The sequence below is a fragment of the Manacus candei genome, unplaced genomic scaffold, assembly GCF_025592945.1.
Source record: "Manacus candei isolate 608988 ecotype Guabito, Panama unplaced genomic scaffold, ASM2559294v1 h1tg000035l, whole genome shotgun sequence".
Taxonomy (NCBI): domain Eukaryota; kingdom Metazoa; phylum Chordata; class Aves; order Passeriformes; family Pipridae; genus Manacus; species Manacus candei.
This window is the reverse complement of record NW_026138083.1, coordinates 6,427,027-6,444,455: the sequence shown is the minus strand read 5'-3', so window position 1 is coordinate 6,444,455 and position 17,429 is coordinate 6,427,027. Positions and strand designations below refer to the sequence as shown.

General features: G+C 37.1%; 1 protein-coding gene across 1 annotated transcript in view; it reads left to right on the top strand.

Annotated features, from left to right (window-relative positions):
- The window catches only part of ESF1 (ESF1 nucleolar pre-rRNA processing protein homolog), a 30,590-nt gene extending 14,987 nt beyond the window's left edge, over positions 1 to 15,603 (top strand). Inside the window, exons 9-14 of the mRNA XM_051792673.1 lie at positions 322 to 483; positions 7,292 to 7,413; positions 8,679 to 8,769; positions 13,516 to 13,583; positions 14,370 to 14,516; positions 14,677 to 15,603. Of these exons, the coding sequence (XP_051648633.1) occupies positions 322 to 483; positions 7,292 to 7,413; positions 8,679 to 8,769; positions 13,516 to 13,583; positions 14,370 to 14,516; positions 14,677 to 14,973 (887 nt within the window). The 3' untranslated portion in view covers positions 14,974 to 15,603. The remainder of the gene's footprint in view (positions 1 to 321; positions 484 to 7,291; positions 7,414 to 8,678; positions 8,770 to 13,515; positions 13,584 to 14,369; positions 14,517 to 14,676) is intronic.
- Positions 15,604 to 17,429: the final 1,826 nt, after the last annotated feature.

Below are 17,429 nucleotides of genomic sequence, written 5' to 3'. Positions count from 1 at the left end.
CTGAAGGTGAAGGCATTGAGTAATTATCTCTGTTACAGAATCTTTCGAAGTTTGCTTTTTAAAACGTAGGATTCTGTTTTCAAAATGCTTTACAGCATTGTTTTTTGAGATTTAGGTACTGCCCTGCTGTAAGGGAGTCTGAAATTAATAATTTTAAAATACAGTAAAGGATGCTGTGTCCAATCAGGGATTTGCTGAACGAATTTTCTTTTGTCTTTTCAGATACTATTTTTATTTCATTTAAGAAGGTGTTTCTAAATGTGAACTTCAGTTGCTCACTTTTTTGAGGCTGCCTGTGATAGTTTTCCTCTCTCTTTCTAGATGGTGATGTAGTTAATGAAATGGAAGACGACAAACCAAGGAAAAGCCAAAAAGATGATGAAGAGCAAATTGCCAAGTACAGAGAACTTTTGCAAAGTATCCAAGAAAAAGAGAAAAAACAGGAAGAGAAGGATATAGGAATGGAGATTAAATGGGTTCCAGGTAAGCTTTATTTTTTTTTCCTGCCTTGGAGGATATGCAGTATTGACCTGCTAACAGGGATATAGTGTAAGGTGCTGAATTTATAGTAGGAGAAACAAACCTTTTTTTTCCCATAAATTGAAATCCAGATTGTTTAGAAAGAAGCAAATAAAAGAAATAATATGACTGAACTCAGTTCCTCAACTCTAAGTTTCTTTTTGTAGCTTACTTTTAATCCAGGTTTTTTTCTTTTGTATTTGCTTTTTCATTCATCACTTTATAGACTTTTTAAAATAGAATTCACATGTTTGCCATGGAGTCATGAAACGTACCTATGCTTTTAAAAAGGAAAACCAGTATGATTTGTTAACATGCCATAAAATTAGAGGAGAATGGTTTGAAAGTCTTGCTTGCATTATGATAAAGATTTGGGGGAACGTAGAAGGGAGAAGTCTGGCCTTCCAGTGAGACTGCTCTGGGAGAAGGAAGGTTACCAGGAAGAGAAGTTGAGGGATAGTGACATACAGATTATCATCTGGAAACCAAAAAAAAAGGTAACTTCACCATGTGGCATCCCAGCAGAACTCACTCTGAGATCCAAAAGTCAGTTCTTTTTTTCCTTTATGTTGATAAAACATTCAAATTGATTCTCCTGTGTTGTTTATGGGTGGGTGCTTTCCATGAGGTGTATGAGCCAGGGTAACAGTTCCCTACATCCACAAAGGGATCTCTGGGGCGTTTCCTCCTTGATGCTGGCTCAGAACTCATTCTGAATGCCTGAACCAGCCCTGGCACTGGGTATGTCTCTTTGCAAACTTAATTTTGTTTGCTAAAAAGACAGAACTACTCTGGAAAAGGAGAAAAAAAATCTGGATCTTTTCCACTGAGTCAGATGTGCAAATGGAAGCATTTGGTGAATGTTCAGAGGGTTAAACAATACAGCCCAAAGACTAGGGAAGTATGACATTCCCTTTTTGGGAGCAGCAAGGTGCTGCATCGGCTCAGCAGGTGCAGGCTATGGCAGGACACAGCCTCATCTGTTACTATAAATACAGAGACCAGAGATGGATCAGAATTCAGGCCCTTCACCACTGTGGGTTAACTCCACATAGGAATGCGTATCTGGTTATGTCACTCACACTAATATTATCCTGAGTTCATTTAGATAACTTCTGTTGAATATAAATGCTCACTTCTTAAATATTCTGGTCTGTAGTGGTTCACTGAGATGGATTAACTGAACAGAACAGTTTTATGTCCTATTTCTTTATAAGAAGGTCTGTATCTGAAAGGATACACTGGCATTAAAAATAATTGTATGCTTTCAATTAATATAATTGAAATATATGATTCCAGTAATTTCTGGCATGAATTATTCCAAAACCTGTTAGAAGAAGCTGTATCATGGACGACAGGACAAGTGTTTGCTGACACAGAGTTGTACTCCATCTGTCCACAGCGTGTCAGTACTTGCATTTGTGGTGTTGTTTGCTCAGTACTTAATTCATCCTGTCGCTGGACATTCAAGACCAAAGAGTTCCCATACATAGAATCTGTTATAGGATTTTTACAAGTATTTGTTACTTGGCGGAAACCACAGTCAAACTAATTACTGCTAGGAATGTGTTCTGTAATTATATATCTTTTTATTTGTACATAGTTTAAAGCTACCATCTTTTGTGTTGGTTTGGAAAGGACATTTGGGGTTGTTTTTTGTTTGTTTTACTTGCTGTCTTCTGAAGAATCTTGCAAATTGTATGAAAGAGGTTCTGTAAATTAAAAAAAGTCTAAGCAACTTAATGTGGTGACGTAGTCAGGAATCTGGAGCAAACTATTCATTTTAGAAGAACAAAAATTGGTTTAGTCTTTAGTCTCTCTTTAGTGTCTCCTGCCCAGTGAAAGCAAGAAGTTTTGTTAGAGGCTCTCCCTCTTAACTCTGTGCCTTGCATGTTACAATTAAATTCATTCACATTCAGTAGAAATGGGGTGTTAACTGTAGTGGAGATGGAATCCAGTTCTCTAATCCATGGGCTCCATGTTTCTTTGCAATGGAACTTGACTTCAGAAAATTGGATTTGTCCCATACTACATCTAGTCCAACTCCTTCCTTACTGCACCTTCTTGGGGGGCTCCTGGGACTTTCGCTATGTCATCTCTTTTGAGAGATGGTAAAAAAACCCCAAACAAACCAAACCACCTCCCCATCCTAATAAATTTGACTGACTTTGTCCAGATTCAGCTGGATGTCCGTGTCCTGGGTCAGGTTTGTTCATATGATACTGGGTTTAATGTGCATGGGTGCACAATGAAGTTTACACTGCTGGTTTGTAGTATTTCACATTAATTTAGCAACTCTGATTTTGCATATGTCAATGTTTCCTCGTTTCTTGCCCTGAAAAAAATTAGTTGATGATCCAAGTGCAGAGCTTCTGGAAATCACAGAAGAGCTCACTTGCCTTTGCTAGAGACTGTTCACCTCCTCGAGGTCAGCAATGCCCCTTCTGGGTATTAGCCCCTGCAGTGTGGTTTTGTCCAAAACACAAGTCCTGAAAATGAAGACCAGTGTTTTAACTTGGCTTTTGAGTCAAAAGTTCAGCTGTTACTGACTTCAGGCAGCATTTGGAGAGTAGGTCCTGCACACCTCAAAGAGATACTTTTATATATATATATTTATGGTGGAGCACAGTCAGCACACACTGAACAGTAGTTTATAGCTCTGGCAGTATCTACATAGTCAGAGCTGTGTTTCCTTATGGGAGGTACATTAGTTATTATGTTATTTTTTTCTTGAACAAATGTGCTTCTTTAAATTCCAAAACAATTTAATTATGTTCAATTGGAGTGTCCTGAGCATTCAAAAATAGCTTTTGTTGTAATCTCTTAAGGCTCCTTAATTTTTTTCAGAACTAGTTTACGTCTGTTGAAATATTTTTATTATCAAGCTCTACTTTAATATGCTTGATTTACTGCAAAATCTTTTTCCTGCCCAAATGTTTAATACACAGAAGAATTACAACAGTTAAATCTAGGAAGTTTTTCAATTGAAAGGCAGAGATTTGAATTAATTCTAAAAATTGAGTTTTGGCACAGATATTTACACATGGTTATAGAAAGCATACTTCGTGAATGATTCAGTTATTCTTGAATCATAATAGTTTTAAATAAACCACAGTGCCAGCAAAAATAAATTAGATGTAGTTCCAACTCTCTTTGGTCTGTTTCTTCTAGGCACAAAATCAGTGTTATATTTAAGCATCCATCTGTTTTCTTAATCATATCTGATTTAAGCAACAATTACTATGAATCCTTATCCAGCTCCCAAAGCTCCCTTTAGAAAGTGAAGAGGGAGAAGACCACAACTGCATTTCTTGATGGTATTCAGCCAAGTTTTGTTTTGTTTTGTTTTGTTTTTTTATTTGACTTAAAAATTCTTCCTTTGGGAAGAAGGAGATGTAAATATTTAGCTGGGCTTAAAGGAAAATTTCAGATTTGTTTTTGTCAGAAACAGAATAGAAAGCATTCATGTCTCTGTAAAGTGCACAGTAAACCCCAACTGTGTGTTGTTAGAGATTATGTAGAGCACAGAAAAGCTCCTATGGAATGTATATCTCCACCTGGATCACTGGACTTAACATTTTGTCTCTGGGGGTGACAAATTCTAACCTTAACAGGGCCATTACCTGCCATTCCTTTTACCCACCAGCAACAAGATGGTTCTTTATTCTGGTGAGACATTACATGCAAGATGAACTCGCTCATTTAGAATTTCCTGAGAACAGAGATTTATCTTTTTAGCCTCTAATAAGTGTGACACATGCAGGCTGTTAAACTTGCACAAGTTTTCCAAACTAAGTGTTTAGAGAAGTAAAAGTTCTGGCTTGCCCACCCTCCTTCACTTTCCCATCGGGGTGACAACAGTGTTCTTAGTTTGTTTAAGTATTTGTCACACTTTTAATCCTTTAGCTCAAGAGTGATTTAGTTGCATGCTAATAAAGATGACCTTTTCCTCTCTTTCCTTTCTTTGTGAAGATTAAATGAAACCAGTGTGATTCATTTATTCTAAAAAAAAAAATAAATATATTGATAAGGGTATAAATTAGCCCTTTCTATGGCCAGCTAATAACTCTACCTAAAGTAGACAATTCCTTTCCCCTTCTGCAATCAAAATCCTTTTGACCACTTAAATACACTCTTATTCCCGGGAAGTGGTCTGGACAGTAGTTTCTAAGCCATTCTAATCTGTGGAGAAACTCAAATGCCTTTCATGAGACTGCCAAATACCACAAGAAAGGGCTGGATTTTCCTCCAAGTCCTTCAGTGCCAGATGGATCAAATGATTCCATTTTCCAGGCAAATAAATCAGAAATATTGTAACCTCCTTTGAGATCTCTCTCAGGGGTCTCTCTTTCTCTGGAGACGTGACATATACTTTTTAATTCTGCATTTACTACCTTCACAGAGAATCTACAAGGTTGCTACCTGACCAGTAATTTTTTCCATAAATGTACTCCAAAGTAGTATCCAAAGTCGTAGTAGTTCAGTTTCTGGGAAGCTGATGACTCTGCTTTCATTGACTTTGGAGATAACTGAATGTTTGTTCTTGTTGTATGAGAGGGTTTCTTAATGGCACGTTTTTAGTGAACCTATGCAATATCCTTCCTTTATTGTGGCTCTGATTCGTTTGCTGGTTTAGCACCAGATTTTTGTGGCTGTAACAGTTTTCCACTTACTGTTAATTCTGTCATCTCTCCAGGATAATAGAAGGATCCTTTATCTTGTTTTTGCTCCACTCTTTCCTTCCTATGATTCTGTGGTTTAATATGATTTTAGATCTTGTCCACACTTCGTATTTCAGATGCGTTGTAACCAGCTCTCCAGCCTTGGAATTGTTTTTGGAGTGTGGACAAGCACCGGGACAGGGATTGGTGTTTGCAGTTTTCCAGAAAAATGTTCTGCCTGCCCTTCTGTGGATGGGCAGGACTGTCCATGAAAGTGCCCATTTTTTCCATTATGATCTCTGTTTTCAGCTCTTCCATATGGAGGAGAGCTGGAAGGAATGAGGAGGAGCAGTGACTGGCAAATTGAGAAACCTGAGAAAGAATGGGATCTAGTCTAGGACATCTGGAGAGGTCCCAGTATGATTCCTGAGCAGTAAAACTGGAATGAGGGGCGGGAGAGTAGGATGTGGTCAGGTGAGGGCTGGACTGGGGTGGCAAGAAGGGGTTGCTGAAGGGAGAAAATCAGAACAAGTAGAATTGGGGAAGAGATGGCAAATAGCAGACTTGGAGGACAAAGCAGAAACATGATTCCTCCAAACTCCCAAGATATTTCAGTCATTTCTCAGGAGAGGATGTTACCTGTGGGATATCTGACTGCTTTGTTACAGAAGCTGAAAAAAAAAGAAGTATGTAGTGAAGGAAGCAAGGAATTGCAGGTAGGAGAAAAATCCTTTATTGCTCAGTTATTACCTCCTGCCAGGGGAGTGGATTCTGTTCCTGCCACTGAATTCCGCTCCAGTGCAGAAGTCAGTTCATCTCTTTCCATCAAGGAATTTTGCTCTTGCAAGTGCCCATCCTGTGAGGAAGGGGCTGAAAGTGCATAAGCTGCATCTGAAATCAGTGTTTGTCCTCATAACATCCAAGTGCTGTGTGATATAATGACTTTTTCAAAAGCATTCCTGAAGTGTATCAAATTTTTCAGAAATCTGTCTGGTGATAGAATAGAACTTTTCTCCTTCTGTCTTTCAGTTCACACAGCTGCTAAATACACAAGCTACTTTTACTCACATGGTCTGCTAATCAAGTAAGAGGATGGTTTATTTCTCTTGCTGCTTTTTCCTTTTCTTTTTGTTTTATAAATTTGGGTTTGTTTTGATCTTGAGGTATTACAATTTGAACTGGCAACTAGTGATAACAGAAAACACTCTTTCAACTATTTATTTTTTTGGTTTTTTTGATAGGCTGATGTGTTTCAAGTGATCTGTGCCCTTAATCTCATCTTCTTGTTAATAAATACTTAAAAAAACAAAAGCAAGCTATTTAACTGAAGCATTGAATCTAAATCTAAATTTGCTGTCATACCAGGAACCTACTGGTTTTTTTATTTTAGATAATTTTCTGTTGTTAAAGCAGACTAGTACTAAGTAGCCTTAAATGACTAGATAACTTTAAAATACTTTGTCTAGTTTAACTTAAAAAATGTAATGTCATGACATTAGTACACAATGCAAGAAATTTGGGGGATTTATTCACAGTTTTTCTGAGCCTTCTAGCTGTGTATTTATTTTTATTTTAAATTAATACAAATAATATCTTACTGTTCTCATTTATAATGATGAACAAAAAATACACTGGTCAGCAGAGATCCTGCAGCATTATCACAATATTGTCACAGAGGCAAAGTTTCAGAAACTAATTCAGAATCTTAACTGATTAGAGTGTGGTACATTAAACATAATGGCTCTGTGTATGCCTGTTGTTATTTTTATTGTGTTACTCAAAAAGTGGCATCTTTGGACTGCACAGTCTAATGTGGGGAGAGGAGACCTTTCCTGGGAACAGCTAGAATGTTGGGAATCAGGTATCACATCAGAAGCTCTTCTTCTGACTCTTGTACAGTTTTTACTGAAGGAATGTTTTATTTGGAAAAACACATCCTGTAAAGTGATCTTCTTCATAAAGATGTTGTTTTAAGCAATATTTACGTTGTTTTTATGGACTTGTTAAAGAAAAACTAGATTATTCTTTTACAAAGGAGAAAACGGTTGATTAAAAAAAATTCAGATTCATCTCATTTCTTTAATTTACTATGGGGTGGGTTTTTTTTCTAGGCCTCAAAGAAACTGCTGAAGAAATGGTCAAAAACAGGTTGGAAGGAAAGGATAACCTGACTCCATGGCAAAAATATCTAGAGAAGAAGAAAGAAAAAAGAATGCTTAAAAAAAAGAGAAAGGTAATGTTTACATTGGCCACTTTTTGTTTGTTTTCTTAAATTGCTGATATTGTTTGTTTTGGATAAACTAAATAGAAGATTGTATAGCTGCTATTTTAAGGTTAAAATATGCGGTAGTTACTCGTGTGGAAAGACTGGGATACCTCATCAAACTTAGAAAGCAAGTGATATTCAGGATACTACTGACCATACATATGTTACACAAAACTTCATTTATCTACTTGTGCTGCTTTAAAGATAAATTATTCATAATTACAGTTGGCTTTAATTTGCATTTGCAATGCATTAGGAGGGGTCTTTTTGCTACTGTGTGCAAAGCTGTGATGAGAATGATAATTGTAGTTTTGGAAATGTTGGGGCTAAAATAATACAGGATTGTTTGCCAAAGCTGGCAAAGAATTAATAGCCACAAAGAACTATTCCAATTTCAATTTGCAAGAGCAAATTTGGTAAACAGCTTTGTGTATAAATAACAAAACAGTCCTATACTAATGTGAAAATTGCTGTTGCTTCATATTCTCACATGTGGAAAGTAATGGTGAAGCAGCTGACTCCTGTGGCAGTGATGTGCAGGAATAGGCAGATAAATGAAATATTTGTGCCTGTGCTTGAAAAAAGGCATGTGGCATACAGAATTTAGCTTCCCTAACTTCTTAAATTACTCTGAATATAACTCATTGCAGAATAATGTTACTGAGAGTAATCTCTACACCTTGACTTCCAATTACTTTTCACTGGCATTTGATGAGTAACTTCTTCAACCTCATGGGTGTTCTGAATAAAGTAGCACTGTTAGGTGCTACTTTAGGTAGCAGAGCAACTTTTTTTGGTGTAATACTCTTGTTCAGTCAGATAAATTAAGTCAAGGGGCACATAAAATCTGATCTTTTAAATGCAAGCTCAGTCTTTTTGAAATTCGGACCACAAAATGAAACTCCTTGTTCAAGGATTTGCCCAAGCAGAAAATCTGTGGAACACAAAGGGAGGATATAACAGTGCTGTGATCCTGTAATTTGTTGGAGTGGTTTGCTGGTACATCACAGTTTGGGGGTACACTTAATAAAAAGCTTTACCTGTGTGAAACAGGTTTTAAATTGTTGATCTGTCTTTATAGCAGTTTTTAGTGTATTCCAGTTTTATGATGTTCCATGTACAGTATTTCAGTTTTCATCTTCACAGTTAGTAACAGAGGGAACATCTAATTCCAGTGAAACTTAAGTGGTTGTTCATATGTTGATTGAAATAATATTTGTGCTTTGTTACAGGCCACTGCTGAGAGAGAAGAGAGTGAAGATGAACTTCCACCTGATGTTGATCTCAACGACCCATATTTTGCTGAAGAATTAGAGAAAACAGGTGGGTCAAGACAGGTGACTTGGGGAATAAATCTGCCCTTTCTTTAAATGCTGAGCTTTCAGAACAAAGCCAACCTGGAGTAAATGCACAGACAGCATATTCAGAATTAAATGAAGTAGGTGTCATTTGCCTGAAATTGCTGTTCTTGTAAAATGATGCCTGTTTTGATATGTGGAATGGTAGGGAATGTCCTGTCAGCTTTCAGCAGATACCATTAGTTAGCCAGTTTCTGGGGCTGGATGTTAAAAACAAGCTGCTCCCCTAAATATTCCAGAGAAGAGAACTCCATTGCTTTTAAAGTCTGTATCCTTTTACAGAGGAAGAGCCAGATATATATGAGTCCCTTCGAAATGTGGGTCAGTTACAAAAACATCAAACTTTTTTGCATTATAAACAAAGTTGTCTTTCAGAAGAAATCATTTTTCTTCCAGGCTGATACACATTTTCTCTTGTGTACTCTTGGCTGCATAGAAATACAAACAGTGAAATGCAGTATTTTAGGAAATAACTTGCTCACATTAGATTTCGAGGACACCTTTTTTACAAGCTCTTCAGTCAGATGTCTAAATTAACTTTTCCTGTGATAACAGCAAATTTATTTCATGTGATTTTACTGGTTAAAATCAGTATTGGTGAGTTCCTGGCATTCTGTGGTTTTGGGAACCAAAACCTAAGGGTGGTTCATACTAAAGTCCATTAAAAGAAGAAAAAAAGACAGAAGAAAACAAACAAAAAGAAGATAGCAATAGATTTACAAATATTACCAGTGTATTGTTTTGATGGGTGGGGTTCAGCAGAGCAGTGCAAATCCAAATTCCATTTAAAAAGTGTAAATCACTTTTAATTTGATACCAGCCAGCGCAGGCTTCTGACCTGATTGTTTGATATTTGTGTTAGGGGAAAGTAAATAATTAAAAAGCAAAACCTGAATGACTTTGTGCTTATGTGTAGGTTTTAATAGTCTGAAATACAGAACAGTAGGGCGAGTCCTGCCCATGTCTTAGAAAAAACAATCTATGGTGTCCTGTAATGCTGTTTTCTGCCATGGTGAGTTGTTTACAGGTTCTGAAATAACTCATTCTAAAGATACCATTCCTACCACCAAATTTTTTAGTTTTTCTTCAATAGCAAGGTTACCTAGGTACTCTCATGCTAATATTATACAAAATCTCTGATAAAATGTTTCCTTCTGTTTTATGTGAGAAGTTCTTTGTGCCGTGGAGGGGCTCAGTAGTGAATGGTTGTATCTGCACATCCTTAAACCTTCTTGTCCATAATCTGGGGAATAGACTTTAATGTTTGTGGAGTCTGTGAGGATAATAAAATAGACATAAAGGTTAAGAAAAGTGAAGCTTTTATCTGCAAAATTACTGATAATCTGCTGAGATACAGGAGAAAACCAGAACATGGTTAGCCCTGGAGAGGTTTTAAAGGGAGGGGACAGTGGTTGGCTGCAAGCCAGGAGATGTTTTAATGGTAATTACACTGTACAACTTTGGCTTTCACCAAGTTTACCCAGAACAACCTCTGTCTCACAGCTGGGGTTGCTTTTAAGCACAGCTAACTTATGCAGTGGGGGAAAATGGGTTACAATCATCTTTGAACTTCAGTGGAACTCCACCAACTTTGTATGTAGGGTACAGGCAGCAATAACTCGAATGGTCATCAATTTTCCTAAGCCATACACAATTCCCTTCAACTGACTGTCAGATTATCTTGGATTATGCTGAAAAAGCATGTGACAGGGGATGTTTGCAGACTCCTGTGGAGCAGTGCAGGAGCTAAGGATGCAGCAGTGCTGTTAGGGTTTTGCAGGGCTGCATTTGCTCCCGTGCTGGATTCACTAATTGGCTGTAGCATGCAAAGGGCACAACACCTTTGAGTGCTACGAAAGGAGAACTGGAAATTATGGGAAGTCTACTCAAACATAAATTCCTCAGGTGTGTCTTCGTTCCTGATAACTGTTTGTAATGCAGGCAGTGATTGTTACACTGTGGGGGTGCTTCATCTTGGGAGAGGCCAGGTAGAGTGAATTCTTCATTCCTGCTGTGCCCAAAGGATGGCTGTGCAGGGTGCAGGTGTGTGCACATCAGCCCTCCTGAAATTCATGATACTGCTTACTTTGCACAGTTTTTTCATGTGTTTTTTTAATAGTACCATGGGCTAAAATGTCAGATGCTGCATATATATGAGCCTTGATGTTGCATTCCAGAAGCTTGATTCTAGTTTTATGTTGTCAAGAAAAAAAATCATTTGTCACTTCCATTTTACACTGATGCCCATAGTGTTTCAAAAAGCATTGGAAAACTTGGATTTGGCTTGGCCGGTTTCAGTCTTGCTGCATTGGTTTCTGTGGGGTCTCATAAAAGGTTCATGGGAGACAGAATGACTCTTGTAGCTTAAACTGTTGGAAAATTAATAGCTGAATAGTGCAATTGCTTATTAACACGAGAGCAATGTCCTGATTTTGGAGATCACTGAATAGTTTCAGAACACTTCAGACTATTAAATGTAATTTCTGTTGATCCTTCTTTGAGGAAAAGGTCTTTAAACATTATTGTAACTCCTCTAGGTTCCAAACCATTTGATGCCTTCTCATGATCTCATTTATGATATATGTAGGAATTGATGGCTTTTTAAAGCTGGAAGGGAGCTGTAGGACTGCAGGGACATTAGAGGTTAACAGCAAAATCTCAGTATAGCTGTAGAACCTGTACTTGGAAGATAAAGTAGATGAAAAGACTCATTTACTGTGTGTCTTTGTGAGGCTTTTGAGACTGACTCTCAAGCTTCTGAGTAAGGCAGATAAGAGGTCTTGTGAGAGGGGTTTTAGATTTGGGGTCAGCCTCTGTACTGAAGTCTCAGAACTATGATTAGCTTTTGCTGTCAGCACTGGAAAGTTGTTGATGTGCAAAGTGAACATTGCAAATGAAATCCTTGAGCTGAGAAACAGCCAAGTGGCAGATTGAGTGGGGGGGGGGTCCAACAAGGACTGGAAGCTTTTCCTACTGGCTGGTAGCAGCTCCCAGCTGGTTCTGCATAACACTGGGGTGTCTGCTGCTGTAGGGGGAACAAACCTGATGAAAAGATGGCAGTGGGAATGAGGTGCTAGGAAAAATCTGAGGGTTTGCAATCAGTTTGCCATAAGTGGGCAAAAAGTGTGTGTGGGGGGGTGTCCTCCAGAATGTATGTGGGAAGAGGGACTGCTGAAGGAGTGTATTGAAAAGACAGAAAATGATCCATTTGGGAATTCTGAAACCAAACTTTTCAATATGGTGCAAATTTTTGAGTGCTAAGTGATTTTTAGGTCCAAAGATGGTTTTATTGGCTGCACAGCGTCATAATAAGAAATAAAGGTTCTATTAATTTATTTATTTTCATGGAAGAGAGCTCAGTTTGATACCAACTCCTGGTTCAGCCCCACCTGCAGCCACAGAAAATGTTGAAGGCATAAAGATAACCTGTGTTCACTTCTGTGATTCCACATGTAGTGAAAGATGAGGGAAGGTGACTTGAGGGGCCTTTCCTTGAGGGATGTGTGGAAAGACAGAGGTTTACTGATTTAACTTCTCATATAATTGTCTCTGATTTGTATTTCTGTGCCCTCTTTCCTTTTCCCTAGTTTAGCCACATCTGGGAAGATAAAAAAGATTCCACAGTTGTTGAAGTCTTACAGAAGACATTTATTTCTCCCTTCTACACATTAACTTAAATTGTGTAGTTAAATTGTGTAGTTTAAGTAACAATATTATTTTTAAATCTGATTTTCCTGCATGTTTTTTGGAACTACTAAATCAAGAATAGTTTTTAAGCTGATGACATTGCGCATCAGGATAGTTTTTTTTTTTGGTGGTGGCAGTTTGCTTCTTCTGGAGATCCATTTCCAGCTTGGAATCCATGTAGAAATAGTCAAGAGAATAGTCAAGGCAGAAAAAAATCTTCCTCAAAAAATGTGTTCTGTTCCAGAGTATCCTTAGTGATATAACTTGACATGTTTCTGGCATCTCTGTATTTCTAGTCTGAGTACAAACCTGGCTTAGCAAAATGAAGCCAAGTATCTTCCTTAAGAGTACCCCCAGTGGGCTGCAGTGAATTGCCTGGGAATGTAATTCCAAGCTCAGAGGTCAGAGTATGTGGTTCGGGTCAGGAAACCAAACCTTCTGCTTCTCCTGCTCCTTCCTGATCAAGATCTCCAGGCATTCCAAAGAGAATAATTTGATTCTGTAGGATTTATAAATGGGTCTGTTTTCATTAGTTTATGTTTGACTCATGTCTTATGCTATTGCTGTTCATTATGTCTGTCTAATCACGGTGTATCTAAATGCTGAGAGAGTAGGAGAGCTTCATCAGAACAATATTCAGGCTGAACAGAGTCAATTATATCTTAATTCCCATGATAAAACACCCTGGGAGTGGTGTGATGTCATATGTTTGCCCACACTGTTGTGATACCTCTCTCTACTGCTCTATGAAAAATACAGTAAATCCATTTTTCATAACTGTTCTTTTTTTTTGTTGACTTGTTTATGCCATTTGAATATTGCTGCTCCTTCCATTGAACAAATATTCAGTGTATTTTTATTGCTTTAACTCTGCTTGTTTTTTATTAACTTTTCAGCATTTTTCCACACCTTGCAGTGTTGACTGCAAGAAAATGGGATGTACTTAGGGGTTCTAACCATAGGTAAATTATACCCTCGTTCAAAAGCTTATATAAATGTGAGTATGTCCTCTATTTGCACTTAGGTCTAAAGAAGAAGCCAGAATCAGTAGAAAGTACCTCAGAAGATGAAGATGAAGTTGAAAAACAGAAGGTAGAGTGGTTTAAAATGTTAAGAATGACAGATGCTGCATTGCCTGAATTCTGCAAATATTTGGGGTGTGTTTGTGGGTGCACAGGATGGCAATGGCATAAAACTGTATAATTTTAATAAAACTGTATAATGTTTATAAAACTGTATAATTTTAATAGTGAGAGCTTTTAAAACAGAAGCTACCCAAAAAAAAGTTTGTTGGGCAGTGCTGAACCATTACCTTTTAACATCAGCATTGTATGAAACATTTGTGTGTTCAAACCTGTAGATTTTTAACCTTGAAGATTGAGTTGTTTGCTGTTCATGTTTGCTTTTCATTCTTTCTCAGAACAAGTTAACTAAATAAATGTATTAAATCCAGATATGTTAATTTTTATTTTGGTATAGAAATCTCAATATGAAATTGTATCCATTAGCAACTTATAAATTATGGTGTACAATTTTCAAATTAGAGTATTAGTTTTATTATATATTAATCACACTAATTATAATAATATAAATGTATAATAAAAGCATTGTGTTATTCATATTATATTATTATATATGAAATTATTTTTGCATCCAATAAAAAGGAAATATTTTAGGGTAATTTATATCTAATAAAAAGGAAATACACCTCAAAATGTTAAAAGAATGTTGTTATGGATTAAATAATACTGCCCTGACAACCCTATTTCAGCTCTTATATATAAATGTACACTCATGCAGGCTTTATTAACAAGATGCTATATTTTTCATAGAAAACTTAATTTCATTGTGTACATGGACCTTCTTGTTTTGTGACAGGCTGAAATGGCCCTGCTGATGATGGATGATGAGGATGACACCAGAAAACACTTTAATTATAAAAAGATTGTAGAACAACAGAATTTGAGCAAGAAGAAAAAGAAACTTCTTATGAAAAGGAAAGAATTACTAGAAGATGACTTCCAGGTAATGGAGTACTCTTGATTTTGTGGCTGGAACAGTTCCAGGGATGACAAACAGTCTTGTGAGCTGTGACTTCTTAAACAGCTTGTATTTCATTGGGTTTAAAAGCTTTGCTATCACGGGAAAAGGTTACCTAAAATAAATGCTCCCTTTCTGCCCTCAGGTAAATGTTGCTGACACAAGATTCCAAGCCATGTTTACTTCTCCCCTGTTTAATTTGGATCCTTCGGATCCAAACTTCAAGAAGACAAAGGCAGTAGAAAAGATCCTGGAAGAGAAAGCGCGCCGAAGAGAAGAAAAGGAGCAGGATCTTAAGGAGGCAAACAAGGGCCAGGAGAACAAGGCAAAGAAAGGAGAAGTTGCTAAGAAAGCCATAGATCCTGCCTTGTCAATGCTCATAAAGTCTGTCAAAAATAAAACTGAAGAGTTTCAGGCAAGGAAAAAGCAGAAATTCAAATAACTGAACTTTGGTTTTACTTGGACTTTACTTTAGTCTCAGCTCTTCTAACTGGTGACACCTACTGAAGTTACTGCAGCCTGCTGATTCCTGTCTGCCTAAAATTTCCCCAACAGTCACTTAATTATGGTGGTGAGTTTCAAAGTAATTAGAGTAATAATCACGCTGTTCCTCTGCCACAACAATTACTGTTTTGTACTACTATTGGAAAACTACACCTTGAAAACACATAGGTTTTGAGGCAGTTAGTTTTGTATTGTGTCATCTCTTAAAAATAATAGAAGTGCTGAAGATGGCTACAAAAAGTAGCCCTAATCATGGGTGTATTTATAAATAATAAAAACACTTCTGCAGAGGCTTATTGCTGAGCCTGAGTGATCTTAATGTTTTTAATTCCACAGAGATCTTTAAAGAATACCTGTCTTGAGAAAGAAGGAAGTAATATGACTACAAATTGAAGAAATTTTGTATACAAGTTTTTTGTATATTTTTAAAAGATTATATATATGCTTTTTTAATTTCTTCCTTAAAGACTTCCTGGGTAATAGAACTAATTAATGGAAATACTGCCATTTAGAAGTGTTTCATTAACATACGTTGGAAATAAATGGTTTAAATTTATCCCCAAAGGAATTTTGGGCACTAGCTGTGTTTTCTTCTTCTGCGCCTCCATCAAATTATGCCAAAATTAAACTTTTTGCTATTAATATTACATTCCCATGATTATGGTTACATATAGAGAAAGACTTTCAACATTGCACATGTAAAAAAAATCCAAGGCAGATCTAAATGATACAATTTTTAGAAACCATATTGTTTGTTGGTGATGAAGGTGTCAGTGGAGCAGGGAAAATACAGTAGGTAGAAAATTATTGCTGTTCCCTGGAATGTGGCTGTTGATTTGTCTTAAGGTTTGGGTTGGTTTGGGATGTTGGGGTTTTTTTAAGGGCTTGCTGTGTCAACTCTAATGGAAATACAACATTGCATCAAAAAATGACTGGAAACTTTAGAAAGGAGCTGAAAGGTAATTTGCAGTTTGAAAGAAGTATTGTTAATTTCCAAAATGTTCTGCAAATTTAAACAGAGGTTAAAATTATAGGTAGTGAAAACTAGTGTTTATAGCAAGTAAATTTATCTCACTATGTATTACAGAGTTAGATTTAGCTCATGAGGGGCTGTATAGTGCCCAAAATGACTGAAGAAATTAAGGAACACAATATGGAAATACAGGTGGAGATGGATTTTACAAGAATGCTTTGCAGCGATGTACCTGAGGAATATTTGCACACCTCAACTGTTTCAAATGCAACTGCTCTTCATAAACATTTGAACATCTTCAGATTAATTTTGGTTTAATACTGGGTCCACAGATAGTCTTCCATAGCTTTGTTTAATAATTTGTATGGAAAACGAATTTGGTGGGGGATGAAAGCAACAAACTGCACTGACTCCTTAATCCTCTAACGGTGCTGAGTTCTGGTGAACACTTCTGTGTTATCAGTGCTTTTCTTTTTGGCTCAGTGTTCTTATAACTTCACTGGAAATCAGCGTGTGGCACTGGTGGATCTCCGCTCCTCCAGAATGCCCAGATAGGCTGAGTGACTCACTGGTACAAAACTCCAGCAGAACTTCTGTGCTCCTGCCATCCTCTGTCCTTGACGCTCACTTGGCGGGAGGACTAATTTGAAAAAAAATGGTTATAAAACTAAAAAGTCACAAACTGTGAGAACTCTTTATTGAAATTAGATAGTTTGTGTTGTGTCTTCTCTTCACATGTACATGTGCTGGCCACCTTCTCTCTTTCAGTTAGGAAGCCTGGCCTCTACTTGGAAGTCATAGCAAGACAAAATGCACAGAAAGGATGAAGGAAGATTTGACAGTGATTTTAACTATTGGTTGAAAAAACTATTTTGTTGTATGGTCATGTGTATTGAGCTGAAATGCTTAATGTACAATCATTTTACCTAATCACGTGTCCTTGTTGGTTGGTTCTCAAGTTGCCAAGTCCTGGCAGGGCATCATGGTTGGGAAGAACTGCAGGCTCTGTCCCAGTATGCATTTTAGATGGGAATTTTTTGGTCTGCTTATAAGATGATTATCTCTGAATCCTCTTTTTCCTTTTCCCCCTTGCAATTCATATCCCTTGGTGTAAACAAAACAAATTATGTTTTTGACCATCTCATCCTTTTAAACATGAAAATAGGGTCTAGAAGTTCTAGCTTCTTAACTTTATATTTGATTTTATTTTTCCCTCTCACTAAATGTCATGTAACCAGCAAAAGTGATGGCAGTGAAATAACACATTAAAACCCAAGACTCTTAAAAGTGAGACAGAACTAATTTTTCTAGCAACTTAGGGAGGTCTGGTATAAAGCAGTTTGTCTCGAAGTTGGCAGCCTGCAGAGCTCATGCTATAAGTCTAAGCCAGGCATTTAAAGCTCTAATATTACAAGTGAAAA